At 58.4% G+C, this 27,633-nt stretch overlaps 1 protein-coding gene across 1 annotated transcript in view; it reads left to right on the top strand.

The window, feature by feature from the left end:
• Positions 1-6,059: 6,059 nt before the first annotated feature.
• LOC119111068 (forkhead box protein D3-like) overlaps positions 6,060-27,633 on the top strand; it is a 34,897-nt gene continuing 13,323 nt past the window's right edge. The window contains exons 1-2 of the mRNA XM_037234894.1: positions 6,060-6,780; positions 7,057-7,127. Coding sequence (XP_037090789.1) covers positions 6,079-6,780; positions 7,057-7,127 — 773 coding nt within the window. The 5' untranslated portion in view covers positions 6,060-6,078. The remainder of the gene's footprint in view (positions 6,781-7,056; positions 7,128-27,633) is intronic.

Raw genomic sequence — 27,633 nt, forward strand, 5'->3', positions numbered from 1 at the left:
TAAACCACCGAAACGATTCCGACGAATGGACGCGTACACAGGGGTAGACGCTGCATGCATGCATGCATGCAAAACATGTTTGTCCGGGGTCCCAGTGGCGACCACGGCCACCAACGCCACGTTCGGAGGCTCTCACTGTAATGTTCGTGGGCGCGGTGTCAGCGGAAAGAGTCGCAGTCTTTTTGCGCTGGGATGTACCAACACGGGGTGCACTGTACACGCGCCCGACGACAGTTTGTTCATCGCAAGAGGGTAACAGGTGCACCTCGTCAAGTAACAATCTGAGACAAGCAAGCAAGCAGGCAACAAGGCTGGTGTATGGCGGGGAGCAGTTGTCTTGCTAGGTCGCCAAACAAAACGTCGATTTCGAAAACGCTGAAAACGCAAGCTTTACGTTTCCAGCTTTCCAACCTTTAAGTTCAACAACTTCACGGATTGCCGTGTTTCATGCATGCCTGTGACCGTTCACCTCTCCTGTCTGCTCCCCAGCACCACACGCGAGTTTGGCGCCGCGCCGCTGCGCGTTGGTGTCACACTTCCGCTCGCCCCTCCAGAGCTCCGCCGCGTGCCTTGCGCCTTTCCTGATGCGTGTCATGCCTCTCCTGATGCGTGTCCTGCCTCTCCTGATGCGTGCCTCGCCCTTCCAGACGCGTGTCCTGCCTCTCCTGACGCGTGTCTCGCCTCTCCTGACCTGTCTCCAGCGATGTTTCCCGTCCCTGCACCGCCGTCCTCGGCCGCTCCCCTGCCTTACCGCGTCCGGTCAAGCTCCGACCCCGCTCTGCCGACGGGCCGACCGGCCGGCCGGCCGTCCCGGAATGCGGCCCGGCCGATATGGCGGCTCCGACAACGACTGCTCGTTACCGGAGCTGGGCCCGACCGGAGATTGCCGGCGGCGGCCGGCGGCGCCGGCCCAGCTCCCGGCCGGCCACGCAGCCGCCGCCGCAGAGACGTGCTCGGGGGCATATTGCACCTCGCGGCGAGTTACGGTGGCGTTGCGGGGAGTTACGGCGGCGCGATGGGGACTTGCGGCGCTGTTGCAGAACCGCGGCATGGCGGGGAGAGATGGAGAGTCGCATTCCGTGGGCTTTTGCTGTCTCAATGGACGGATGCCGGGCGCGCATCATGTCTCTGACGTCATTGCGTCCGCTCGGGCTGTGACGCAGTCGTGTCGGAAGTCTGGCATATGGTAGTAGCGGCCGTTTATAACCATCCTCTTGCTCTGTGGTTCGTTAGCTGTGAGTACGTTTGTGCCTGAGTATTTGTGACAGATTGAATGCATGCTACCAATTAGGACGTCATCGCACATTCAAAACAAGCGTCTCGACGCTATTTTTAAGTGGAACGTTTCGGTCGCCGCTGAATAGTGTCATATGCTGCGACACACTGGAACGTTTGCCTGCATCGAACTCAGTCCCTTGTTCGGAGTCCGAGACTGCTGACGGACGGTGGCTGCCCTATCAGTGTGGGTGTCTGTCGACGTTTGCCTCGTCATCTGACGCCCACGCATCCGTCCGGTTCTAAATGAAGCGGTTCTCAGAGTCCACAAGGAGGATTTAACGCATCTCACTGAGAAAGATCGGGTTGTCGGTCTCAGCATTAATGCTCACAGTAAAGGTATTAAAGCCAGCTGGCTTGCCTCGCGATGGAACCCCCCCCCCCCCCCCCCTCCCCCTGTGTCATCGTGCGTGCATCCATTCACCGGCCGACCACACCGACGCTGCGAGAAGCGTTAGCGTTGAGTGATGAGGCATGGCTGCGGGGACGCGGGGCTCGCAGGCCGCCGGCCCCCGGCCCCCGGCCCAGCCGCCGTCTCTTCAGAGGACGCGGGTGCCGGGCACTCCTAGACCCTGGACGGCGCCCTTTTAACGGCGCGGAACACGCGGCCCGTCGTCTCCTCTCCAGGGGACGCGGGCGCCGGGCGCTCCTGGACGGCGCCCTTTTAACGGTGCGGAGCACGCAGTCCACCGCCTCCAGTCCAGCCGCCGTCTCCTCTCCAGAGGACGCGGGCGCCGGGCGCTCCTGGACGGCGCCCTTTTAACGGCGCGGAACACGCGGTCCGCCGCCTCCTCTCCAGAGGACGCAGGCGCCAGGCGCTCCTGGACGGCGCCCCTTTTAATGGCGCGGAACACGCGGTCCGCCGCCTCCTCTCCAGAGGACGCGGGCGCCGGGCGGTCCCGAACGGCGCCCTTTCAACGGCGCGGAACACGCGGTCCGCCGCCTCCTCTCCAGAGGACGCGGGCACCGGGCGCTCCTGAACGGCGCCCCTGTAACGGCGCAGAATTCACGGCGGCCGGCAGCGTGGTTGACTGCAGCTGCGCCTTCACCGACTGAGGCAGCTAAGGTACTCGATGCGAAGGAGCGGAGGCAGGTCTTGCGCCTCGCCTGCGGCACAGTCTTGCTCCCCGTGCCTTGCGACACAGAGCAGAGGTAGCGGGATTACAGAGACTGGCGCGGAGTTACGGTGTCTACGTCATCTTAGGCACGCCACAGAGCCAACGGCTGGCCGGGTCGACGGTGTACCCCAAGGCACGCCGGGGCTGTGATTAAGCTCGCGATGGGTCGTTGCTGTGCTCCGAAATGGCCAGAGACGTGTATGCGGGGCCTGGATTGTAGCAATCGTGCGGAGTAGGAGAGCAGAGGAGGGGCGCGCTGTTTCTCCCTAGCTTTAAAGGCCCCAAACTGAGGGGTACGAGGTCAGTGGTGTGGTGTGGTAAAACAGCCCCTCAAAATATCCCCATCCCAAAATTACCGCGCCCCTGACACTGGGGTGGGCCGGGACGGGGTCACACTCGGAGCGATGGCTGGTATTGAGGTCAGCACGTGGTACAAGCATGGCTGTAACCAACACTGTCCGTGAGGTCAAGCCCCAGTAACCGTTGGACAGGCTCACCTTTTTTGCATTTTGACCACATAAAACGGCGTCAACACAGGGATGAACTCCAGTTACATTTGAGGCGTGGCTTTGTCCGGGGGCGCAGCCGGTGGGCAGCAGCCGTCGCCAAGGCTGGAATTCAGCAACCAGTCAGCAAAGGCGGGCAGGACACCCGGCACGGTTCACTTACGTGATGGTAAGAGATGGATGGGCAGGTCAGTCAGTACTGCCACAAATTTAGCAGAACGTTATGATGTGCCATCAAAATAAACGCACGCAAAATTCTACACTTCACATCCCAATGTAATGGAGGCCCCATGCCCGCGTGGCCGTCACTCCCTCCACTCGCGAAAATAGATGCGTTCCGGGGTGGCACTGCCCACGTCACAGCCCACCAATAAGGAGAGCGAGAATGTCACGTTTGATGTCATCACAAAGCACTCGACAATGAATACTCGACAGTGTTCGTTGCGCACGACGCTGTGAGGGCTGCTGACATTATTTTTGACATGATGGGGGCTGCGCTTAACGCGTGTGTCATAACGTCATAACGTCATGACGTGTGCGCCCGTGTGGCCTGAAGTATGCAATGAGCAACGCGCGTGGAACATGTTTCGAATGTAGTAAGCTCGTGTAAGTTATTAAGGGTAATGTTTCACTGTCAATGCGGCGCTTCCGCCATAGCTGCTGGCAATCAGCTTAAACGGCCCTCCAATTGAGCCGCAACGTTGGCAGAAGGTCCGACACTGCTGGCGTTTGTCGTCCAGTAGTTCATGTGATGAAGCCGTCGAGCCGCCCGGGCTGGGCTGCAATGGCATGTTTTGATGCGCGTGTTACAGGAACAAAGGAGTCACTAAGTTCAATGAATGAAGTACCGAGCGTCCGCTAACGGTCCTGAACCCCGCCTTCCGGGGAAAACAATTTTGTAGATTTTCTGGATGTGCATGTGGATATCTGGACAAGTATAGGTATATTCATAGGTATATTTATGGATACAAATATAGATATATTTTATGAGCCGCAAGCGCCTGTCGTAAGCGGCATTGTGCGTAGACTCACGCATGTTAGGTCAATGGTCAAAGAGGAATATTCCAAGTGGTTAAGAAAGTCAATGTAGAGAAGCTCGGTACGCCGATGATAGTGATGCCGCTCCATGCCTGATGAAGCCCTGAGGTGGCCTCAGCAGGCGTGTGTTTAAGTAGTACGCCCTTGTCGTAGCCACCAGTGAGGGGCTGCTCCGCCCAGCTCCAGGCCGGCAGCTCCCTCGACCCCTGGCCGACAGCTCCGCCCGGCTCCAGGCCGGCAGCTCCCCCGACTCCTGGCCGACAGCTCCGCCCAGCTCCAGGCCGGCAGCTCCCTCGATTCCTGGCCGACAGCTCTGCCCAGCCCTAGGCCGACAGCTCCGTCCAGCCCTAGGCCGACAGCTCCCCGACTCCTGGCCGACAGCTCCGCCCGGATCCGGGCCGACAGCTCCCCGACTCCTGGCCGACAGCTCCGCCCAGCTCCAGGCCGACAGCTCTCCCGATTCCTGGCCGACAGCTCCGCCCAGCTCCAGGTCGGCAGCTCCCCCGACACCGGCCCGACAGCCCCGCGCTGCCAGCAGCCGCCGGCCGTGTTTCGACAGGCCGTTCCTCCTGTAGCCGCTGTTGATGTGGTAAATATTTTGCCTCCGTGACAAAACCGCCATAGACAGCCGCCAGCTGGACAGGCTGCCGCTAATGTAAACGTCCGCCCGCTCGTCCGCCCTCTCACCCGCCGTCCGTCCGCCCGTCCGTCCGCCCGTCCGTCTGTTCGTCCGTCCGTCCGTCCGTCCGTCCATTTTTCCATCCATCCGTCCGCCCGTCCGTCTGTCCATCCGTCCGCCTGTCCTTCCGTCCGTCTGTCCGTCCGTCCGTCCGTCCGTCCGTCTGTCCGTCCGTCCGTCCGTCCGTCTGTCCGTCCGTCCGCCCGTCCGTCCGCCCGTCCGTCCGGCCGTCCGTCCATCCCTGCCTCCGTTCCTTCGTCACTCGGCCGCTCCACCGGTTGGCTGGCCGGTGCGTCCGTCATGCCGCCGTCCACCGGCGCGTCGGCCTCATTACGTCGGAATCCCGGCGGCGCGCGCCCTCCCATTCCTCCGGCGCCGGCACCATAAACCGTTTATTTACCGATAGCCCAACGCGCCGTGTTGAAAGCGGCATGTCGCGGCGATGCTATCGCTCGGGGCGAAATTAGACATTCTGCCGGCGCGGGCCGATGATATCAGACGCACTCGCCGCCTCATATCCTTTTGTCTCGCGCTGTTCATCGCCGCTCCCCGTCGGCTATTACAAATCAGCACGCAATATCAGCGCTTGACGCGCGCAGGCCGACAAATATTTCTGATCTTATAACAAATATTAGATCAGAGCGGCGGCGGCCGCTGCTGCGTCAGCGCGAGGCGAGGATGGCAGCCGAGCGCGCCGATATTCGGGCGCCGCGCCAGAACTGTCGACTGTCAGCCGGCCGCGCCGGCAGCCGGCGGAATGTGTTGTTTAGTGTCGGCTATTTGATTTACGCGTGAAGGACGCCGCCGAAAATACTTGTCGTATTGAGCGGCGAGCTGCGCCCAGCGTGGCAGCGCAGGCGGCGTGCGTTTGATAGCGCGGATAATCCGGGTGTAAATAGCACGGGCGCCGCGCCGCCAAAGGCGTCCGGCTGTCCCGGCGCGGCAGCAGTCGGCGGTCTCATTCGCTCGTTAGGCCCTTCACCTAATCCCATTCAGTCGTCGGACGCGGATTATTTTTAACTCGGCCCGTTTGCAAACACGGCCGGCGGTAAGGGGCGGCGGCGGCCGGCGCGCGGACGTGCCGGCGCCGGCTGGCGACGCCTCCGGCAATATTTTCTCCCAAAGCGCCCGGCCAGCCTGCGGCGGTGTCGACATTGCACAGCCAGGCCTCTCTTATATCTCAACACGTCGAAATGGGTTGTTTGCACTCACGGGATAATAATTATTTTCTCCATGCCAAAGTTGTCTCACATCTGCGCTCGCCAGCTAATCCGCCGGCCGGGCGCGACCAATGAGCGCGCGGCTCCGCCCCCGGGGGCGGAGTCTGGTGACGTTTGACTGATAGACATGTTTCCATTGGCTGCGCGCGGCAACAATTTGTTTGGGGAGGGCGATAAACATTTGGCGGGCGTTCTGTTACAACAGTTTACGGAGGGCGGCGCGGCGGTCAGTCGGCTCTGCGATGGCGGTGCACGGCGAGCCTGTCGGCCCGCTCGGCTACAGTGTGCGCGACATCCTCGGTCTGCGGGGCATCGCCCAGTTCGCCGAGTCGGCGCTCGACTTCACGCTGCCGGCGGCGGCGGCGGCCGACGACGGACCCGAGCACCACGAGGCCGCCCTGCAGCGGCTGCACTGCTCCAGCGAGCCTGCCTCCGAGGACGACGAGCACGTCAACGTCGACAGCGACGGCACGGACGAGGGCGCGCCCGAGGAGCCGGAGCGCGCCGTCGACGAGCGCGACGAGAGGCGGCCGGACGAGCCCGGCGACGAGCCGGTGACCGAGGCAGAGCCGGCCGACGGCGACGACGCCAAGAAGGGTGCGCTCGTCAAGCCGCCGTACTCGTACATCGCGCTCATCACCATGTCGATCCTGCAGTCGCCGCAGAAGAAGCTGACGCTGAGCGGCATCTGCGACTTCATCATGAACCGCTTCAGCTATTACAAGGCCAAGTTCCCCGTGTGGCAGAACAGCATCCGGCACAACCTAAGCCTGAACGACTGCTTCGTCAAGATCCCGCGCGAGCCGGGCAACCCGGGCAAGGGCAACTACTGGACGCTGGACCCCGCCTCGCTCGACATGTTCGACAACGGCAGCTTCCTACGCCGCCGCAAGCGTTACAAGCGCCACCAGCCGGACCCGTTCGCCGAGCTGTACGGGCCGGCGGCGCGGCTCGAGCCGTACCGCGCCGCGCTCATGCTGCGTCAGCCGGCGGCGCCGCACCCGCACCTGCACCCGTACCTGCCGGCGCCGTTCCCGTTCGGCGCGCTGCCGCCGGCGCCGATGCTGCCGCCGGCCATCGTCAAGCCGGTGCCGATGCTGTCGGCGCCGCGGCCGGCGCCGCCCCGCGCCGCCCCTTTCAGCATTGAGGCCATCATGGCGCGCGACGCCGCCCGCTCGCCGCCGCTGCCCCCGCCGCCGCCGCCGCCACCTCCGCCGCAGTCGCCGCAGGTAACGCTGCCGTTCCGGCTGGCCGCACAAGAGCTGTATCGGCTGCAGTGTTCGCTGAACAGGTGAGCCGGGTCAGGCCGGATCAGGTGGGCAGGGTCGCGTCGCGTTCCGTTGTGATCCGTGTTTCGCTGCGATGTTGCACGCGCCGCCCGCCGTGCCGGGCTCGTCTGAGCACCGCGTGCCCCGCCAGGTTAGCCAGAAACGCTCTCCGTGTGTGGACAGCTCTGGACGCGTCGCTCTCGGAGGATCGCGCTAGTCGGCCGACGCGGCGCCAGCAGCGAGTGCTTCGGCTGGTCCCCCTTGCAGATAATATTTATCGTATTTTGTTGTTTAATTTAAATATGTTTTAGTGTCATGCTCCCGCGCGCGAGCGTGCGTGTTTTACAGTCGCGTGCTGGTGTTATGGCCTACGCGGGTGCGTTGCTTCAACAGCGCTGTCGCTGTGCGTTGCCATGACAGCGTCGTCGCTGCGCCAGGTCACGTGTCTGTGCGCCGGCCTGCTGGCTGTGCGTGGCCGGGGGCGGTGGCCGCCATCGAAGGGCGGCGTTGTTTCGAGTCGTTATGATCTCAGTGTGTGTCAACACCCGCCGCTTTCGAGGAATACACATTGAATGTCCCAGATCTGTGTGGTTCTTGTGTGAAAAGAGGCGGCGGCGCGTTGCAGAGGTGTCAGCTCCTTACATAGTGAGCGCCATGGCCATGGAGGGGAGGCACAGGAGCCTCGAAGGTTTTGAGAAAAGGGAGAAAACTGCACGGCGAGCTCCTGAAGGCGCACATCGGAGCTCGGTAAAAGGTCACAACAAAATAGATAGAAGGATAGAGAGAGAGAAAGATAGAGAGAGGGGGATGACGGAAGGAGACGGCTGCAACGAAGGATAGCGTTCAGACTATGGTCGAAGCAGGTTCACATAAGGGCGAGGAAGGGTAGATACTTCTTTATCGGGCTCCGCGTCCCAAATAACAAGCTCCTCCTGGCCGGTGCTACATGAGCAGACGCAAGATTGGAGCTCTCGGCGCTGTTTGAAATCGATTATCATGCTACCGATGACTAAACAATAGATACACACTTAAAAAACATAAATCAAGATAGGAATCAACTAGCACCCACACCTCGTCCGCAGCAGGCACAGCTAGCAGTCTCCGGCGCCGCCCGTATCGCTGCAGGACCAGTCAGGCACGCAGTCCGTCCGCGCCCCGCTGGATACCAGCGGCCTCACGGTCCGAAGCTCCGCTGCCTGAGACGAGAGTCTCCCGGCACACCGACCAGGGCTGAGCTGCAGGGAGACGTCAGCGACGCCAGGGCCAGGCGACGCTCGGGAGGGCATCTCCACACACGCAGAAACGACGCATTCCGCGCGCTGGACACCCGCGCATCTCTGGAACTCCGTAGTGGATCGGTTACGTCAGATGCACTTGGTTTCCCATAGCCTTTCTGTTTCGGCATAATCTGCGCATTGGTATTTCTTTCTGCCTGCGTTATATCAACATAATAAACTGATGCACAGGGAATGTGTGGGCGTACCCACGCAGCTTACAAGCTAAAAGTCACTGAGCTGGCAGGAGGCATGATAGTTGGCAGGAGGCATGTGTAGGCACTATCGAAAGGCGTGCGAGACCAGCGGGCTGATGGCTCCAGACCGCGACGAGGCCATGTTTTGCTTGTCTGGAAAACCTTTACGCAGAAGGGCTTATCGCCTGTCGGAAGGGCCGCGAAGCGGTGGCAGGAAACGGCTGAGTCGTGGTTTCCTGCCAGCCCCTCAAAAATATGTCGAAATGAGCAGTCACCCAAGCCCCCGCATCGTAACACCCCCACGCTAAGCGTCGCACGAAACACAGACAGCTGGGCCGAAAACGTCAGGCGGTACAAACATTGCACGGGGCAGCGAAAATCCCGTGTATTCAAATCTTTAGCTGTCCCTATAACATTCATTTTAGCAACAGCTGGAAGCAACGCGGACCTCAAGGCATTAGAATTGCTGCAGGTTCGTAATCTCCGTCCGATGCTGAACGCAGATGCATCACCATGGGCCCTGATTTAAGCAGCATTGTTTAGGTAAGGCACGTGGAAAACTAGCTCTACATTTGTTGTGATGATCACCAATGCCCGCTGGCAGATTTCTTTTTATCCTGATGCTCGGTGTGGGCCTTTGAAACCTTTCGGCCTAGCTGTCTGGGTTTTGGGAAGCCCTTAGCAATACGAATGCGGTGTTTTCTCAGGGGATGTGAGAACCTGAATACCCGGGATATTTGTAAGGTTTGTGCAGTGTTCTTGCTGACAAATGTTTGTGGTACGTAATTTTCTACCCTGATGCACGTGATGAGTAATCGTGGCCTTACGGGTTAGGCGCCTGTGTCTCCTGTAGCCCTTAGGATAGGGCCGTTTGCTGGTGTTATGATGTGTAACGTCCGATGAATTGTGATTTTTGTATCATTGAAGTGGCAGTGTCTGCACAGTTTTGGGGCATTTTCAGGATCCCTGCATCTCGGTTCTTAGCCTTAGCTTCTTAGCCTTAACTGCACCGCCCTGTTGGAATGTTGACACGGCAACGCTAGCGGAAGAAGTGTTTTTCGATGGCAAAATGTAAAAATCACATCAGTTTCAAGGGCAGCCGGTGTAGCTGCTGCCACACCCGTCATATTTTCATATTTGCATGTTCTCCATTCTCCACTGCGCTTCCAGACTGTTCTACGGCTGTGATGGTGATGGTTACTACAGCTGCACAGCCACACTTGGATATATGGTCGCTGATGGGAGCAAAAGCGTGCCCAGGAGGATAGCCTTTGGGGCCATGGACTCAATAGCTTCACCCGCCAGAAGTAATGGCGGACTCCTGGTTCCTGGGGCCGAGGACCCAGCACTTTTCGCCAGATACAGATGCTTGATGGACTTGCTAAGGCGGAAATCGGCCCTCGAGCCAATGTCACGCTTTACGGTGGATGCAAGATTTACCCAAAACACCGCTTATTAGTGCTGTCGTTTCGTTACTGTCCGCTGTTTACCTAGCCACGTGTTATCTCCAGCAAGACGCTCCGTACAGGCACGCCTGCTGTTAGAGGAATGCCAAGGCGACGGTAATGGTGTTTGTGGTGTTGTAGTGCTAAACATAAGCTACGTATTGTAATCCTGGTGTAGGAATGTTAAATTATCAGTATTTTAGACACTGAAACTGTCGAGGGTCAAAAAAAACTCCAAATACAGATACGAGGTCGCTCTTACACACCACCGGCGCAATCAACACATGAAAGGTGCGGAGGGGACGCATTGGCACTATGTCCACGACACGCTCCGGATCTGTTCGTGCTTACTAAATGTGATGGGAGGCATGCTTATTACATCCGCTGGGCGCTGCACATGAACCGACGAGTGGATGCACAGCGATGGCTGTTTTGAACGGCGAGGCACACACTTCTAGGATTGACGTTGTTCATGCCGGACAGTGTGAAAAGAGAGTGTTTAGCCGTACACCAGCCCAGTCAGCTGGTGCAGGTTCGCTGATGTACTGTGCAGAACCGGAGCAGCCCAGCTGCTGGTGATAGCGGCAGAAGCAGTGATAGCAGTCCACTGCAATCACGGCCATAGGTGAAACTTTTCGCACATTTGGAAGGGCTCGAGCCCCTTGTTCTCTCCGTGTCATTGCTCACCGGACATGACCATGAGTACAGGAGAAGGTAGATGTCTGTTCACATCATGTTCACGCGCTGATTCATACGAATCATCCTGGCCTGATGCCCACAGTTCCAGTCCTGTCTTCTCGCGTGTGTGCAGTTTCTGCAAAGCTAGATGCAGGGGCTACAGATGTGTTCCCAAGTAGAGGAGAGTGGCTGACAGTCACTCTTGTTAATTTTATTTCAGTCATTACGCACAGGGCCAATGTAATATTTTTTTAGAAAGTTGGGTGGCTTGGCCCTTGAATTTTTCGCCCGCGTTTAGACGGGCGAAGTCGAGGTAGAATAACATACCGTTGCAGTACGTCACCTCGTTACGGGACCAGTGTTTGTTGTCTTAATGGCCCAGGAGCATGTCAAACAGGAATGAGCTGTCAGCGGTTGTTTGCATTTGAAATATTGCCTTTTATTACTCAGGCAGAAAGACTACTATAGTTGTGGTCTAAATGAACCCGCGTCTCCAATCAGGGCCTGCCGACTTGACATCAAAGCCAGCTCCCTTGACCTCGTCCTTGAGAGTTCTGATCTTTTATTGGACAATGAAGCTTTTTCGCTGAGTCTTCTTACAGATTTCACTCATCACTATCAAAAGAATTTTTGGTACAAACGATATCTACATTACGTTTGTCCATCCGCGGGCGAACATTTGTTTCGAAGATGTTACGATGACCGTCTTTGTAACACTGTCACAATGTGCGAGCGGACAGGTATGCATATAAACACCATATACAGGGGCATGTAAATCACGTGCGTTTTATAGCAGGTTATCTTCATCTAAATGCATCGCCTCCAAGAAAAATGGGAGTGATAACCATGAAATGCAAACGTCGATTGCAGCACCAAAGCCTGACCACAACTAATGACGGCGAATTTTGGAGTATTTCAGACATCTGTTTTGTGGTGAGCTGGCGACCACCACACTGATCATCACAAACCTGGGTGGAACGTGTCATGCATTTGGGGCGACGCAGCACCCGTCAGGGTAGTGTCTGCGTCATTCCACCTCTTAATGATTCGCTCCTTGGATAGTTTTACTTCCGTTTCAAAACTATCGGCCATGAAGTTGCCCCGGCTCACCGACCCAAGATCAGCGGGGGTCAGGTCATGGCCTCAGTCTGACCCGGTGTGGGGCAGGAATCAGGGACATCGGTGCCCCCAAGCGCGTGGCCCGAGGAGGCAGCGGCCAGGGCTACTCGGACGCCGGGGCTGTTCCGGCTCTGCTGACGTCTGCAGCACGGCGGCTGGCTGGGGTTCGGCTCTGGGAGAGGTTGCCGACCGCCGGCCCGCCGCCCGCCCAGCGTGAGGGTCGGGGCTAGGCCAGGCCGTCGTGGCCAGGTACGCCGGTGTCGTCCACATGCACGCAGACAGTCTCCGTTCACCAAGACGCTCCTCTGGAAAACGAGGGTTTGGCGCGGTTTTGTCCATGAGTGTGAATTAGCTCCCCAAAGATACCAACGCACAAGCCATACTGTGCATGTTGGGGCGCCATTGGCAGCTTGCACGCTTTCGTAATTTCGTAAAATACGCTATTTTCGGCAGCGCACGTTGGCGTCGTGGCCGATGCATAGGGCCGACCTTTGCCGAGGCATCAGCCACCAGACCTGGAGCCGTGGTCGATGCATCGGGCCGACCTTTGCCGACGCCTCAGCCACCAGACCTGGAGCTGTGGCCGATTCATCGGGCCGGCCTTTGCCGAGGCATCAGCCACCGGACCTGGAGCCGTGGCCGATGCATCGGGCCGACCTTTGCCGAGGCATCAGCCACCAGACCTGGAGCCGTGGTCGATGCATTGGACCGACCTTTGCCGACGCCTCAGCCACCAGACCTGGAGCTGTGGTCCGGGCTTCCAAGGCCCAGGAGTACATTTAACAACGGACTAAATCCCCTTCATCAAAAACTAATGCGTAAGTTTCGCTCTCCCTAGCTGTAAGCGGTACACCTTTCATCATAAGATATACTTCCTTTACGACACACTTAATCATCTGATCTTTACCAGGAAAATTACGTTTTGTACTTAAGTGAAACATCTCATTGTCAATTCACACCACCCCGGTTTGATGGCTTTATGACAGTTGTTTTTGTCAGCAGATGTTTACGAATGTTGCAGAGGTGGTTCGGTTGACGCACATATGTCTTCACTTAATGGGTGTCATCAGCGCTGCGAGCTGCTGTATGACAGCCTCCGGCCGTTTGGGCCGGACGCTGGCTGCTGCCGCCGGGAATGGCACGACAGCCTCCGGCCGTTTGGGCCGGACGCTGGCTGCTGGCCGGGAATGGCACGACAGCCTCCGGCCGTTTGGGCTGGACGCTGGCTGCTGCCGCCGGGAATGGCATGACAGCCTCCGGCCGTTTGGGCCGGACGCTGGCTGCTGCCGCCGGGAATGGCATGACAGCCTCCGGCCGTTTGGGCCGGACGCTGGCTGCTTCCGCTGCTTCCGCCCCTCAATGCATATGAGCAAAGAGGGGATACTGAAACAAACAAATAGAGAACAATAATTATCTGAACTATTGGTATGCTAGGTAGTAGGTACTTGCACACACCATTGTCATTATCATGTATATTTTGTCCAAATAGTATCCTCTATGTACCTATTGTTTTGTCATGCCAAACACTTCATGTTTTAAGTCATTCTGCAAGTGTTTTACAAGTTTTTCAGTAGTTAGCGCTTGGATTGGCATAAAGAAGAATTTACTGTAACAGGTGGCAGCTCTCAAAAGCACAGGGTGGTCCTGATGAGAGCTAACTTATTTTCACCCAACAGTGGGTAGTGTATTTGTCGCATAATGTGGCTGTGGCGGCTTTACAACACGATCAACGACAGTGGTAGTCATCAGTGGTCCCTTACTTAGGTTAACTAATGTTTTTTTCTGTGAATTACATCCTATTCCAACCATTTTACAAAGTGGCAGCTCTCACTAACTTGAAGCGAAAAGTTGTTCCGCCCAAAAAAAACACATTTGAACCTAAAAATATTGCAAAGTTGCTGTTTTTTATTTCTACAGCGAAAAAGCAACTTAAATGGCCAACACCCGGGGACAAATCGAGTTTTAAGGGTAGGTGAGGGCAACCTTTTCGGTTGAGCCCTTCCCCAACCGAATCTAGAAAGAAACGCCGGATTTGGAGCCACCCTCTATGTATGAGGAGGCCCCTATTCTATACCAGGAGTCCGCCTCTCACGGGTCCCTTTATGAGTCGGCAAGATGCTGTCCTGGATTAGGAGTCCATGGCACAAGAGGCCCTGTCTCGAGAGCGGTGACAGGAGGCCCTGTCACCGCTCTCAAACCTCCACTCTCAGTTTGATCATGCTCCCTCGCACTCCGCCGTGTACACAGTCACTCATAGCCCATCAGCTTTCCAACGTCATGCAGCAGTCATCCTCTCAGAACTCCTATGCAGCCCGCCCTGCCCGGGTTCCCGCACTCATGATCCTGCCCGGGCTCCCACGCTCCTGATCCTGCTCGCGCTCCCGCCCCACCCGCTTCCGCGCCTTACTCATGTTCCCACGCCCTTCATACTGCCTGGATTCACATATGCTGCATAGTACACACAGCCCGCGCTCGCAACACTAAAATGACCTTAACCATGCACAAGGCTGCTACACTTCCCGCTGCTGGGGTAAACGCATTCTCCGCTTTCAAGCCTCTCCGCCCTCTGCTCTCCCGACTCCGACCCTCTCACGTTCCGACTCTCACTACCCGACTCACACTACCCGAACCTTCGGACTTCACACTCCCTGTCCCTGGACTTCCACTCTCCCTGTGTTCCATCTCGTTCACTCGCCTCTCTCCTGACTCCCAGACTTCCCGTCCTCCAGACTCCCACACTCCCCGTGCTCCTGACTCCTTGGCTCTCCTGGGAGCGCGCTGGCAGGCTCCCGCGGCGGCGGAAGTGCTCGCACGTCACTGCTAACAAGCCGGAACCGTTTGAAGCGCGCTGCCGTCCGGCCGGCGACAAAGCGGCGCCTGTTCGCGCCGGCCGCGTGGCGCGAACAGGAGACGCGCCGATTGGCCGCCGGCGCCGGGCGCGCGCTTTCCGCCGCTGTTTACGCGCCGTAATGGGCGCGGCCGCGCGGCCGACCTTTGCTGCGGCGCGCGCTGCACTAACGTTTGGTGGAAACGGTAAACGGAGTCGCAAGATCAAAGCGCGCGCCAGCTCATAACCTGTCGGCGGCGACGGGTGGGCGGCGGCGGCGCCGGCCGCCTCTGCCGAGGCGACCCCATAGGGCGGGGCGGGTGTGTTCCGGCAGAGACGGCGGCTCGACAGAGGAGCCGGCCTCGGCGCAGGCCGGCGGAACGCGGGGCTGCCATGTTCAGCCGGCGCCGCGCTCTCGACGCGTGTCGTTCTGTCCCAGCCTGGACCTCTGCTTTAAGACAAACGGAACCCATGAGGTGGGCTGCAAAAGCGCACACGACATTCACTTCAACGTGGGATGAAAACTGGGGAATCGGTTACGGAAATGGCCTCCCTTCAATGTGCTTTATGTAACATGTAAATCGCATCGGCAATTCACATCGAAGCATTCGCATGAGTCATTGGTTTATACCGGGATGACGTCCGCTCGTTATCCATCCTCGTCCGATGTGTCTCTCGAGAAGAGAACTCGCCAAGGCCCACAGCGAGGAAAGACGGGCATGGGGGCAGCCAACCCGGCAGCGGGCGCTCAGAGCAGCTCCAGCTCCGCTGCCCGCAGCTGCGACGAGTGTGGTGTCTGGGCCGGTGCTGGACCGCAGCCTCGAGGCCGCACAGGAAGATCCGGCCGGGCGCGCCGAGCGCTCCCGTCCACGACTGACTACAGGACGGCTTCGGACGCCGCCCCGCCGGCCTCGCGGTCCAGAGCTCGGTCGTCCGCGGCCGGCGCGCGGTCACCAGGTCCGCCGCCGCAGCTCGCCGCCAGCGGCCGGCACAGGTGACAGAAACGAGGGGGCGGTCACGGCCCGGCCAGCAGGCGGTAAATATTTAGCGGCCGACGCGACGGTCCGCGGCGGCCGGACTCACGCGGCGGCGCCCGCGCGCCCGGCGGGGGCCGCGCCGCCGCGCGCGTACCTTGGCACGCGCGCGAGGGCGGGTTCTGCCGGCGCGCCGCACGGCCGCTTTGTTCCCGTTGGCGCGGCGGCCATTTTGATGCCGGGCTGGCGAGTGCGCGGATTGCCGTCGGCGGACGACAGCGGCTGTTGTTCATTTGCCGTGATTGAAATGTGATGGTGGCTGTGTTTGATTTTCTTTGGGTGGTGTTTGCCATCTCCCTGCGGCTCCAGCAAAAGGAAATGTTTCATATAATAGTTTGATGTAGGTGCAGAGGCTTCTGCCAGCGCTCAAGAGGCGGCATTTCCCGTGCACCGAGCGTAAACAATGAAGCTCGCGAATTCTGGGGCCAAAGGTTGGTGAGGCATAAGGTGGGGATGGTTACATACTACATGCGAAGGGGAAAATCGTAACATTGACGTTTGGAAATAAGAATATAATGAACGGGCTCAAAGTGCGTCACTTAAAAGGCAATTTGTTTGCATGAACTTTTCAAATGGATGAAATTGGATGAACGGAGTATTTCGACTCTACCGATGATTCGCCTTCATCATTCATTCTTTCATTAGGTAATTTGCCCCCTATTTATCCTATTTATTTACCTATTTATCCATTGTGTTTCTTCTTCGTTTCTGTCCCCTTCCCCTCGAGGCCTGTGTTCTGCGCCTCCTCTGCTGTAGCTGAGACGCCAGCTACTCTTTGCAGACGCCGGCCCGCCTCCTCTTCTCCTTGCGCTGCCTCTTCGGGCCCGGCCGTCTTCTGCCCACCGGACACCAGAGCCGTGCCCTCGGGGCCCGTCGTGTGCCGACGGGCGGGGCGGCGGCACGCGCGGCACTCCCACAGCTGCCCGGGGCCGGCTCATCCCGGCTATCCAAATAATTACTTGTCGTCGGAGACGGAGGGCGGGTGCGCGCGCGGGCGGCGAGCGGCGGCCTCGCTGATCCGGCGGCCCGGATGCGGCCCTGTCCATCTCGCCCTTCCGCCGCGCCGGCTCGGCACAAAACAATCGGCCCCATCGGCACAGGCGACTTTGTGTAAGAGATTAGTTAATGACATGATGACCGGCAGATGGGCGGCCGGCCGGAGAGCGGGCCGGGCCGGCCGGCACCTGGCGCGCCCGGCCAGCCGTGGCCAGCGGCCGCGCGCCGCCCGCCCGGGCCCCAGCCGAATTAGCCGACGCTAATACGCAGAGTCAGGGATCAGAGAGGGCGCCGCCGCCGCCGAGCCGGAGACAGGCCCGGGGCGAGCGGTGGACAGGCGCCGGCGCAGCTCTCGCTCTTTATCAGGGGACGGCTCTGTTTTGTTTTACCATGCTTCGCTGGGCCGGGTCTAAACAGCGAGGACCGCCTGAGGCCGTCTCTCGTCGCCGCCGCGCTCCGCCCGCGCTGGAATAAACAGCTGCCGCCTGCCCTATGAAGTCGTGCTGTGCCGCATGACATCGGTGCTGCGCGGCTTAGTTGAGCGGCTGTCAGGGGCCGGGAACAGCTTTGAACAAAAGGACACCTTAGTGTTGCGCGTGGCATCGTACATCGCTTGCCATCTGCGGAACGCCGATTAAAGTGATTTGCCGGCGAATTGCAAGCCGACGATTCCCGTCTCTAGACTTGACTCAGGCAAATCTGAGATTGGAAATTAAACAAACTGCCAATGACAGGAGCCAGGCCCCGTAACGGGCGCCTGCAGGACCGCTTTCGATGACAGGCGGCTGTTTCAGCCAGGTCGAGCGTCACAGCCTAATCTTTTGTTATGCTTCGGCCTATAGGGGCAGACGTTTTACGCATGCCGTTGTTTGACCAGCAGAAAAAGTGCGGTGGTCAGGTATCGACGCAGATGAAGCGTGATAGCGGTGCAGCCCACGGCATAACCGACTGTGAGCCCATCCTGAGCGCGTGGTAGTGCATGCATGCTGGCCGCTGCTAGTACATTATATTCAGTCAAGCACGAGGAGCAGGCCAATAAAGTAGTCTTCAACAGGTGCAGAGTAGTTTCGAGATCTGACGTTCCGTCAGTTCAGATGTGCAACTACACGCTCATCACGCCCATCATTACATGCTACACGAGTGCTGACCTGTTCGTTCTAAGCTGACTCAATCGCTGAAAATCCAAAATGTATGCACGACTAAGCAAGTTTTGACCGGCTGAATGCGAGAAACCGACGTAGTGGCCGAGGCGACAGGGGGGGGGGGGGGGGGGGGGGGGGAGGACTCCCACGCCAATTGTTTATCAAGAATCAAGGGGCGGCGAGAGACCGCGATAACTGTTGATAATGGCTTAAAGACACGCGACCTTGGTGGCAGAGTGGACCGTGTTAAGGTGACAAGTCCCAAACTTATTTATGGTGTTTGCCATTGACAAAGAAAACAAACGAAAACACTTGAAAATGTGCTGTCACGCTTCGTGCCTACCAGTTAGTTCCTGCAATTTCGACCTTAAACTATGCTGTCGGGGTGCTTCATACTGGGAGATTTGAGCTGTTGTTTGCCCAACTTGGGCTTCCACCCAGGGACTGAGGGCCTAAAGCCATCGCTCCTAGGCCAGCACCTCTCGCCAGAGCCCTAGCTAGGTCCCAACTACCGCCTTAGTGGCCCAAGCCGGCGGCCCTTCGCAAATGCTCTCACTCACCGGCTCCCACGCCAGTCAATGGTTATTGCAGCTCCCAGTGTTTGTCGGCGAAACAGAGAATCGCACTTTAATCCATTGATTCGCCGCGCGTCACGTGGTGTCGCTCCCAGGACAGGTCAGAACTAACGCGCAAATATTTATCGCCGCTATCGCCCCGCCGTAAATCCCCAAATCAAACACAATTACCGTGTGCCGTGCGTGATTCGGCGGCAGCGCCGTGCTAATTGGTAAGAGGCATGGGGACGGCCGGGAGCTGCTGTGCTACACTGCTGAGGACTCTCCACGCTGAAGTGCCGGGACGCCAAAGACGGGACACCTGGCTGCTCACTGTCGGGAAGGGGAGTGGCATGTGTGCGTCCATTCGTTCCATGCAGCTTCACAGACTTGGTGTTTATCTTCTAAAGTGTCGGAGATGAAGTCTCATCACCACTAACGCTTCAGTTCGGCTCGTGCAGGGCACGGTGCAATGAACTGACACCCAGGGGTGTCACGTACTTAAGGCGATTGAGGGCCCTGAGATGAAGTCTCACCACCATTAACGCTTCAGTTCGGCTCGTGCGGGGCACAGTGCGATGAACTGACACCCAGGGGTGTCACGTCTTAAGGCGGTTGAGGGACCTGAGCCAATTACGCGGGCCTAACACTCCCTCCAAACCTGATTTCTGTCTGAATTTCAACCGCTTTAATCTGCGTCCACGGCGTCAAAAACAGAAAAAAACTTAAGCTTTTGGGTGATTCGAATATCGCTGAACTTCGAGGGAATGGCCTTCCATTGTGATGCAATACGAACCCGCAATTTTGTGACAAGCTTAAAATGGTGTGTAGCTCACAGCAAACGCGTCTTAGTAAAGCGACCCGATACGATTAACGAACAGAAGTCTCACTTTGCATTTATCGAAGGCGGTTTGAGGTACACAACAAACAGTTTTACGGATGAGAGACCTTTTAAGTTTAGAATGGTGTTTCCAGATGAGAGGCTATGAAAGATGAGATGAGAAGCAGATGAGAGGCTATGCAATATGCTCCGTGTACACCACCAGGATGCAACTCTTTCTCAAAGGGGACTGAACCTGCAGTGAACAAACAGAACCTCTTAACAGACATGTCTATCACTGGAGGGACAAGATAGGTGAAGGATCGTGCTTGGAAGGATCACCAGAGTGGCCGTCCTTGAAATGGTGCTGCTAGCGCTTTGACACAAGCCAGCCATTAGTATAAGCGAAAAAGATGGGTATGTGCAGGGTGTTATGCGGAATAAAGCGAAAGTCACACTGAAAGTGATGTGTTGGGACGCTTAGTCTACCAACAGTCCAGGAAATATTTCTGCATTTCCTTGGCCAAGTATTCTCGTTTTGCTGACATGCATTTGAGGGGCTCCGGCCTCCACGAAAATACATAAAAGGGAGCTCTTCTTGGCACCGCTGTAGAATTCGAATGACTGCTTCGATTAGGCGAGTTCGAAAAAATTTGCATCAGATTTTGACTAGGTTTATGGTTATGTAAGCAAGATGCCGTAGCATTTGTGTATATCGCGTGTCACAGCAAAGTTCACAACTCGACGACCACATCCTCATTTTGATAAAGAAAACTGGCTCCGAATATTTCACAATAACTGCTCTCCGATTAATGCTTATTTTAAGACGAGCTCTGAGCGCACCGGCCAACCAACCATCGTTATTTTTCCAGCTCAGCGGGTAATTTGACCTCTGGCCCCTTCAACAGAAGGTTGCTGCCGAGCGAGCTTTTCCGCACCATGTCATCACAGCATTATCCAGCGCCATGCTGATGCTCCCGGTGGTTGGAAACTGACCGCTATGCTGATCATGGTTGGATCAAACAGTTTCCTTTGGGACTCAGCCCAGGGGCAATGGATTACAAGTCCCGAGATCCTCCGAGAGTCACTGTTCCTCACTTCTTGAAACTCTGTGCGACCCGCCCGCGATTTTATTTAGTTCATTGCACTCGGAGCCGGTTAGTGTAAACAGACGGGCAGGCAAGCAGGCGAGCAAAACATTAACAGCTTCACTCGACCGCTACGTGTGACGACACGTACCACACACCAGTTTACAGAGCAGGCGCTCAACCTTCGGATTCTAAATCTGGCCAACCCCACAACGCCTGCTTCTCTGTCCTCCCCGCCTCTCCGTCTCCCTCCACCCGCCTCTCATCCCCAGCTCCCATCTACCGCTCCCTTCCCTCGGCCATTTCTGGCTGCGCCGCGCTCTCCGCCGGCAGTTGGTCGTCATTTTGCGCTGGGTGTTTCCCCAGCACGCACTCCGGCTGGGAGGTTGTTTTCCAGTCGACGGGCTGGCTCGCTCGCTGTCGTCTCCACCGGCAGACAACGGGCGAGGAATTCGCAAGCGACACATTATTCTTTGTTGTCGCCGGCTTGAGTGCTACTCACCATTTCATATTAAACGTCGTTTTACGATTTTCAAAGCGCTTTCTCTGCCTGTCCCGTATTTATCCACTTCTCTCGCTCGCTCTCTTGCATCTCCCCGTCTCCCTTCCCGAGTGGGACGCCGCGTCTGCCGACGGCTCGAGCTGCCGCCGTCGCCCCGGCCGGAGAGGCCAGGCCGGTCGCCGCCCGCCCGGACCGACACCGCCCTCTCCGGCCCCGGCGCCCGGCGTCGGCGCTCCTCCGCCGGCGCCATAATGTTGTACTTCGCTCATTACAGGCGGCACGCCGCGTCCCCGCCGGCCGGCCGCTCCATCAATAACGCGCCGACTGGCGGGCGCAGTGGCGTCGCGCCGCCCCCTCCGGCCGTGTCGCGGCGCCGCGCCGTCTGCCGCACCTCCGGAAGCCGCGGTCCGGGCCGCACCCCGTGACCCGCGTCCGACCCGGAGCAGCTAACATAACAGAAGCCCGCCGGGCCGCGCGGGGAGGCGCGCTGTGATCCGCCGCACCACGTGGCAGCGCTGTGATCCGCCGCATCACGCGGCAGCGTGGTGATCCGCCGCACCACGCGGCTGCGCTGTGATGCACTGCATCACGCGGCAGCGCTGTGATCCGGCACACCACGCGACAGCGCTGTGATGCGCCGCACCACGTGGCAGCGCTGTGGCTGCGATCCGCCGCATCACGCGGCAGCGTGGTGATCCGCCGCACCACGCGGCTGCGCTGTGATCCGCCGCACCACACGGCAGCGCTGTGATCCGCCGCACCACGTGGCAGCGCTGTGATGCGCCGCACCGCACGGCAGCGCTGTGATCCGGCACACCACGCGACAGCGCTGTGATGCGCCGCACCGCGCGGCAGCGCTGTGATCCTGCACTGGCCACGCGAGCCGCAGGCGTCGGCTTCTAACGGCCGCCGGTCTAACAGCTGACTTCCGCTGGTATCGTGCTCGAACGGGCGACCTCAAACGGCACCGTGATCCAGCGGCGGACCAGATCGCCGGCCGTTATGTAGCGCTCCCAGCCCCGGTCGGCGTAACCGATGTACTGGTGTTTACCTACTCTGGCGGCCAAAAGCCGGCGGACCAGATCGCCGGCCGTTATGTAGCGCTCCCAGCCCCGGTCGGCGTAACCGATGTACTGGTGTTTACCTACTCTGGCGGCCAACAAACCGGCCAGTCAGCGTTCGGGCTGGCCGCTCTGGTCGGAACGCCTGACGCCGCTTCGGCAGACAGCTCGTCGCTGTTTCCACGAAGCTTCCCTGCGTCAGGTGTTTGAACACTCGTAAACATTTCTCGAAAACCCGCACCTGTGCGTTCACCGCTCAAAGTCATTTAGCATATTACATTTTGGATGAGTGGCATATTCAAGGGTAATAACAGTTCGTGGCTGTTATTTCGTTATTTAATTGTGTCCCACAACTACACATGACATGGGCTGTTGTCGGGACGTGCGTAGGTTTTCACAACAGGATGGGGCGCAACTGAAAACTTGACGCTGGAAACATCGACATAAGAACACCGCAGGCGCACACAATGCCTATCTTGCGTACCGTAAAACAACATCGCATGTTCTAGGCTGTCTTATTTTTATGCACCTGCCTGGATATTTCTATTGCCAGCGTTTGGTCACGTACCCGTTGATGCAGTCCATTGATTTAATGACGCAGGGGAGAGGGGCACGGGCGGCCGGGTGCTACCATGTGCGTGCGCCTCTGGACTGTCTGAAAGCACTTCCTCGCGCAGGAAAAGCTTTTGCAGCGATTTTTTTCGCGCACACCATGATTTATTTTGAACAGTTTAGTATATATCGAGTTGGTGTGACTGCGCACACTTGCCAAAATCTTTAAAACGTCAGCACAAAGCATACTGCTGTTGGTATTTTTATCGCTAAAATTTGACTGGCACCGGGTGCAGGGTAGATTCCCAATCAAATCAGAACCTAGTGCAAATCTGCCGGCAGCACTTACCTATTTTACAACCAGTCAAGCGCCACTGAAATAGCAGCGCACTGCATTCGTTCAGCACCTAAAAGAATATTAAACACAAGAATACACAACGCAAAATCTGCGTGAAAACCTAGCTACACAGACCATCAGCGTTTCTTGACAACGGCGGTTGGTGGCGGCACCCACACAGACCAAGCGTCAGCGTGCGCGGCCAGAGCGGACCAGCCACACCACCTGAAGACACAGACGGTCCACACACCGCTCGCCCGGGCCGCCGGCAACATCGACGCCGCAACCATTCAGCGCTATTGACGACACAGACCGTGAAGACGCATCGCCGGCACGAACTGTCGGTTAGCGCCACCCCAACGTAAACAGGCTCAGTGTTTGGTGTCGGTATTTTCGGCGGCAGGAATGCCGCTTGTTTCCTGCGCTGCCGCTCGAGTGCGCATTCTCAACGCCTTTTTGCCGGCAGTAATTTGTCACGAATAGATTGGCTTCCGCCGGCGAGAGGCGGCTCGGCTCGCCGCCGAAATATGGCGGAGGCTCGGCACTCTCCGGCACGGACGGCATTCCGCTGACGAGGCGAGGCCGTGCTGCCGGCAGCGGCTGCCTGCCGGCGGACCGATTACGGATGGTGGGGCGAGGCCGTGCTGCCGGCAGCGGCTGCCTGCCGACGGACCGATCACGGATGGTGGGGCGAGGCCGTGCTGCCGGCAGCGGCTGCCTGCCGACGGACCGATCACGGATGGTGGGGTGAGGCCGTGCTGCCGGCAGCGGCTGCCTGCCGGCGGACCGATCACGCTGCAGGGATGCCCATCCCTGCAGCGTGAGTAGTGGACTGCTCGGCTGAGCTCTGTGCATCTTGTGATAGCGGTCGGAGAGTGCTGACTGGAAGAGTACTGAGCGGAAGCCATCGATATGTGTTCACTGTTCGGCTGCTGCGGCGTCAGCTACGCAGGAAGGCAAGCAGAATGAAATCAGCTTGGCACGCCACGTTCCTCGCTCCCGCTGAAAAAGATCATGGCTTAGCCTTCCCAGTCTGCTGTGCAGTGTGCAAGCCCTGTCAAATTGTTCCGTGCTGATCCACAGAGTCGGCTGCAGACAGGGCCACCGCACACAGAGTGTGTCGAGCGCCAAGGTGACGTGCGGTTGTGGAGGATCCGTGTTCAAGCCTGAGAGCGCCTCCTGTGTGGGACACGTGCCGCTGTGCTCGGGCCTTGCGTATTAAGCAGTCGGGGGTTTAGTGGAGAGGGCCCTCGTGGCTTGTGCTCAGTGAACTGCTCAGCTCCGGCCCCGTGAGCTGTTGCGGTTCGTGTCCAGCAAGTCGTGGCTCCTTTGCAGTGGGCCGTTATGTTATTCGTATATGTGGGGGATTTTGTCTGCCTACCTAACGCTGACTTCCCTCCGATGATTCACGATGCTTTTGGAACGTCAAGCCACCGTTGATTTTGCCTACTGGACTCCTATCCGTATTGTCTAACGATCAGCTACGCTTTCTGTCTGTTGCTCCGCTCTCCCCGCTGTCGGGTGCTCCGTCCTCGCCACTGCCCGGTGCTCCGTCCTCGCCGCTGCCCGGTGCTTCGTCCTCGCCCCTGCCCGGTGCTCCGTCCTCGCCACTGTCCGGTGCTCCGTCCTGGTCACTGCCCAGTGCTCCGCCCTCGCCGCTGACCGGTGCTCCGTCCTCGCCACTGTCCGGTGCTCCGTCCTCGTCACTGCCCAGTGCTCCGTCCTCGCCACTGCCCGGTGCTCCGTCCTTGTCAATGCCCGGCGCTCCGTCCTCGCCGCTCTGCGGTGCTCCGCTGTCGGCTCCCGCTCAGTGAGCCGTCGCCGCGCCCTGCGCCGTCCCGTCCGGCGGATGTTGACGGGCTGTTTCTGCGGGCGGGCCAGCCACGGCCGGCGCGCCGCCGCTCGTTTGTCAGCGTCAGGCTGTATTTTCGCGGTGCTCATGAGCCAGAGCAGCCATCGCACGCACTCGGCCAACGGCATGCTCCAGACACTGATCACCCGCCGCGCCCGTAACGTACGCCGATGAAAAATGACGGTCAATTGTTTGTTAGTAAATATGGGGCTGAGAAGATTAGCTGCGCAAAAACAAGATCTTCGCGAGTCTTGAAGGTAATTATTTAAACAAGAAATCTCACGCCCGCCGTCGGGAAAAAACGTTAACACCGCCCCCGACGGCCCGTCTGGCCAATGGTAAAAACAGACAATGCGAAAACAACAGCGGCTGATGTATGGTCCGTGTCAAGGCTCTCTCAGCGAGCGGGCATTTTTTGCGTCTCGTCGCGATGGCAGAGTAACCGCCCCCAGCTCATTATGCGGCCATTTGTAAGCGGCCATCAGCAGAGGATCGAGCAGGTGACGACAGGCTTCCCAACACGGAACGCTTCGGCGCCGAGTGGTCGGCTTTGGCGCCCGCTGCGCGCAAGGCGTCCCGCCCTGCGGCGCTGAAACTGATGCGTGGCGCGAGAGCTGCCTCCGCCGGCCGCTCCCTCAGGAATCCCTCCCTCCCGGTGCAGGTACAGAGTCTGACGACTGCTGCACCAGGCGTCCCTCACTCCCGGTACAGACACTGAGTCTGACGGCTGCTGCCTCAGGCGTCCCTCACTCCCGGTACAGACACTGAGTCTGACGGCCGCTGCCTCAGGCGTCCCTCCCGGTACAGACACTGAGTCTGACGGCCGCTGCCTCAGGCGTCCCTCCCGGTACAGACACTGAGTCTGACGGCCGCTGCCTCAGGCGTCCCTCCCGGTACAGACACTGAGTCTGACGGCCGCTGCCTCAGGCGTCCCTCCCGGTACAGACACTGAGTCTGACGGCCGCTGCCTCAGGCGTCCCTCCCGGTACAGACACTGAGTCTGACGGCCGCTGCCTCAGGCGTCCCTCACTCCCGGTACAGACACTGAGTCTGACGGCTGCTGCCTCAGGCATCCCTCCCTCCCGGTACAGACACTGAGTCTGACGGCCGCTGCCTCAGGCGTCCCTCACTCCCGGTACAGACACTGAGTCTGGCGGCTGCCACACCAGACGGCTCTCCCTCCGGTGCAGGAGCGCTGATGCTGTACTGCTGTACAACATCTGTACTGCTGTACAGCTTAGCACCTGCTGGCGCCACCTGCTGCCGCAGGCGTCCCTCACGCGACACAGCAATCAGCTCCGACGACCTGGGGACCGCCGGGGACCAGTGGCTGAGGGCCAAGCCCATTGTAGGTCGTGCAGCGGCCGGTGGTCAGTCAGTTTTGACTTAGTGGTGTGATGCGAGAAGATCACACTGGTCTTCCATTTTGCTCTCGTCACCGATCGAACAGCAATGTGCCAGCAAGCAGACCGTACCCTGGTCTTTAGGACACTTTTTTGTCGCCAATCGAGGAGCACTGCTCCACCTTTATCAGCTAGTCGTTACGGAGTCAGCCCAGTCACGTGCCATCTTTATCAGTTGGTCCTTATGGAGCCATGCCAGCGTGCCACCGTTATCACTCGGCCTCTGGGGAGGGACGCGCCGCACTGACCGGACGGCGTTCTGGGGTGTTGTGTGGCACCTTCGTCAGTGGGCAGGGCGTGGCCAGCTTTGTGAGATTATAATTGGGCTGCTGGTAATGGCTGGTTGGGGCAATCAGAGCATGAGGCCGTGATAGTCATTATCATCGATGAGGGAGTGACAGCCACTGCAAATGAGCCGACAGCCGCAGGATATGGAAAGGGAATGCTTTGATCTGGAATGGCCCTTGCGTTCCGAGTCTGAGATGTAAGATCCGACAAAGCACCACTTCATTCATGAGTGTCATGCATCAGCAATTACATCATCACGCGTGTGACGGATAAGAGTTCGTCGCAGCATCGGAGTGTGACAGACCGGACCTCTCTGCGGCCTCGCCTGTGTGACAGGCCACAGCCTACTGCAGTGGCAGGCGGGGCGACGACCGGACTCTGAGCACCCGATTGCGGCCATCAAACTGCCGACTTTTCGCAGAGCGTGTCATTCTCGCGCCGTGCCCCACTGCCGCCGCGGCCGACCAACGGCCTTCAATGAAACAACTTAGTCTGAAGTTTTCACGACTTTGGTTATGCAGGCATTACGATATTAGGGTGAAATGGTCTGATGCTGTGAACTACAGAGGCAGTTCAGTTGATCGCACCTGTAATAATACAAAATACTTGGATGCACAGACGATGCCACCTGCTTTCACACCAGATGAGTCACAAGCTCTTCAGAAGCAGATTGAATTCTGAAATGAAGGGAGACTGTTCCGAATAACAGCAGAGCGAAAGAAACCCGCATGTTCAGGAAAACCCGACACCTAAAAAAGCGTATTTTGGTGCGGGTTTTACGATTGCACGGGGCATAACAGCGCGACGCTCGCGACGCCCTGGCTGCAACCCTGACTGTAGCCCCATCAGTGCGGAAGGCCGGCAACCTCACATGCGCGCATGGATGCACATGCGCGGCCACATCAGCGCCAGGGTCGGAGATATTCGGGTGATGGACAACCCAGCCAGAATGGCGAATCAGAGGTCTGCACGACCTCACCAGTCCGACGGGCACAGCCAGGCGCAGCCCCACCAGCGCGGCGGATCGGCGTCCTCTGTGGTCATGCCAATGAATTGGTTGCTGCAGCCTCATCATTTTGACGGATCAAAGCGCGTCACGGGTTATCAGGTGACGCATCAAAGCTCGCTAAGGCTTCATAAATCAGCGTGACGGATCAGAGCTTGCTCCAGACCCATCAGCGTGACGGAACAGAGGTCCCTGTCGCTTTATCAGCGCTACAGATCAGATCCCTCAGCAGTCCCATCGGCGTGACGGATCAGATACCTCAGCAGTTCCATCAGCGCCACGGATCAGATGCCTCAGCAGTCCCATCGGCGTGACGGATCAGATACCTCAGCAGCGCTACGGATCAGATACCTC

The sequence above is a fragment of the Pollicipes pollicipes genome, unplaced genomic scaffold (genome assembly GCF_011947565.3).
Source record: "Pollicipes pollicipes isolate AB1234 unplaced genomic scaffold, Ppol_2.1 Scaffold_7261;HRSCAF=8764_pilon_pilon_pilon, whole genome shotgun sequence".
Classification (NCBI taxonomy): domain Eukaryota; kingdom Metazoa; phylum Arthropoda; class Thecostraca; order Pollicipedomorpha; family Pollicipedidae; genus Pollicipes; species Pollicipes pollicipes.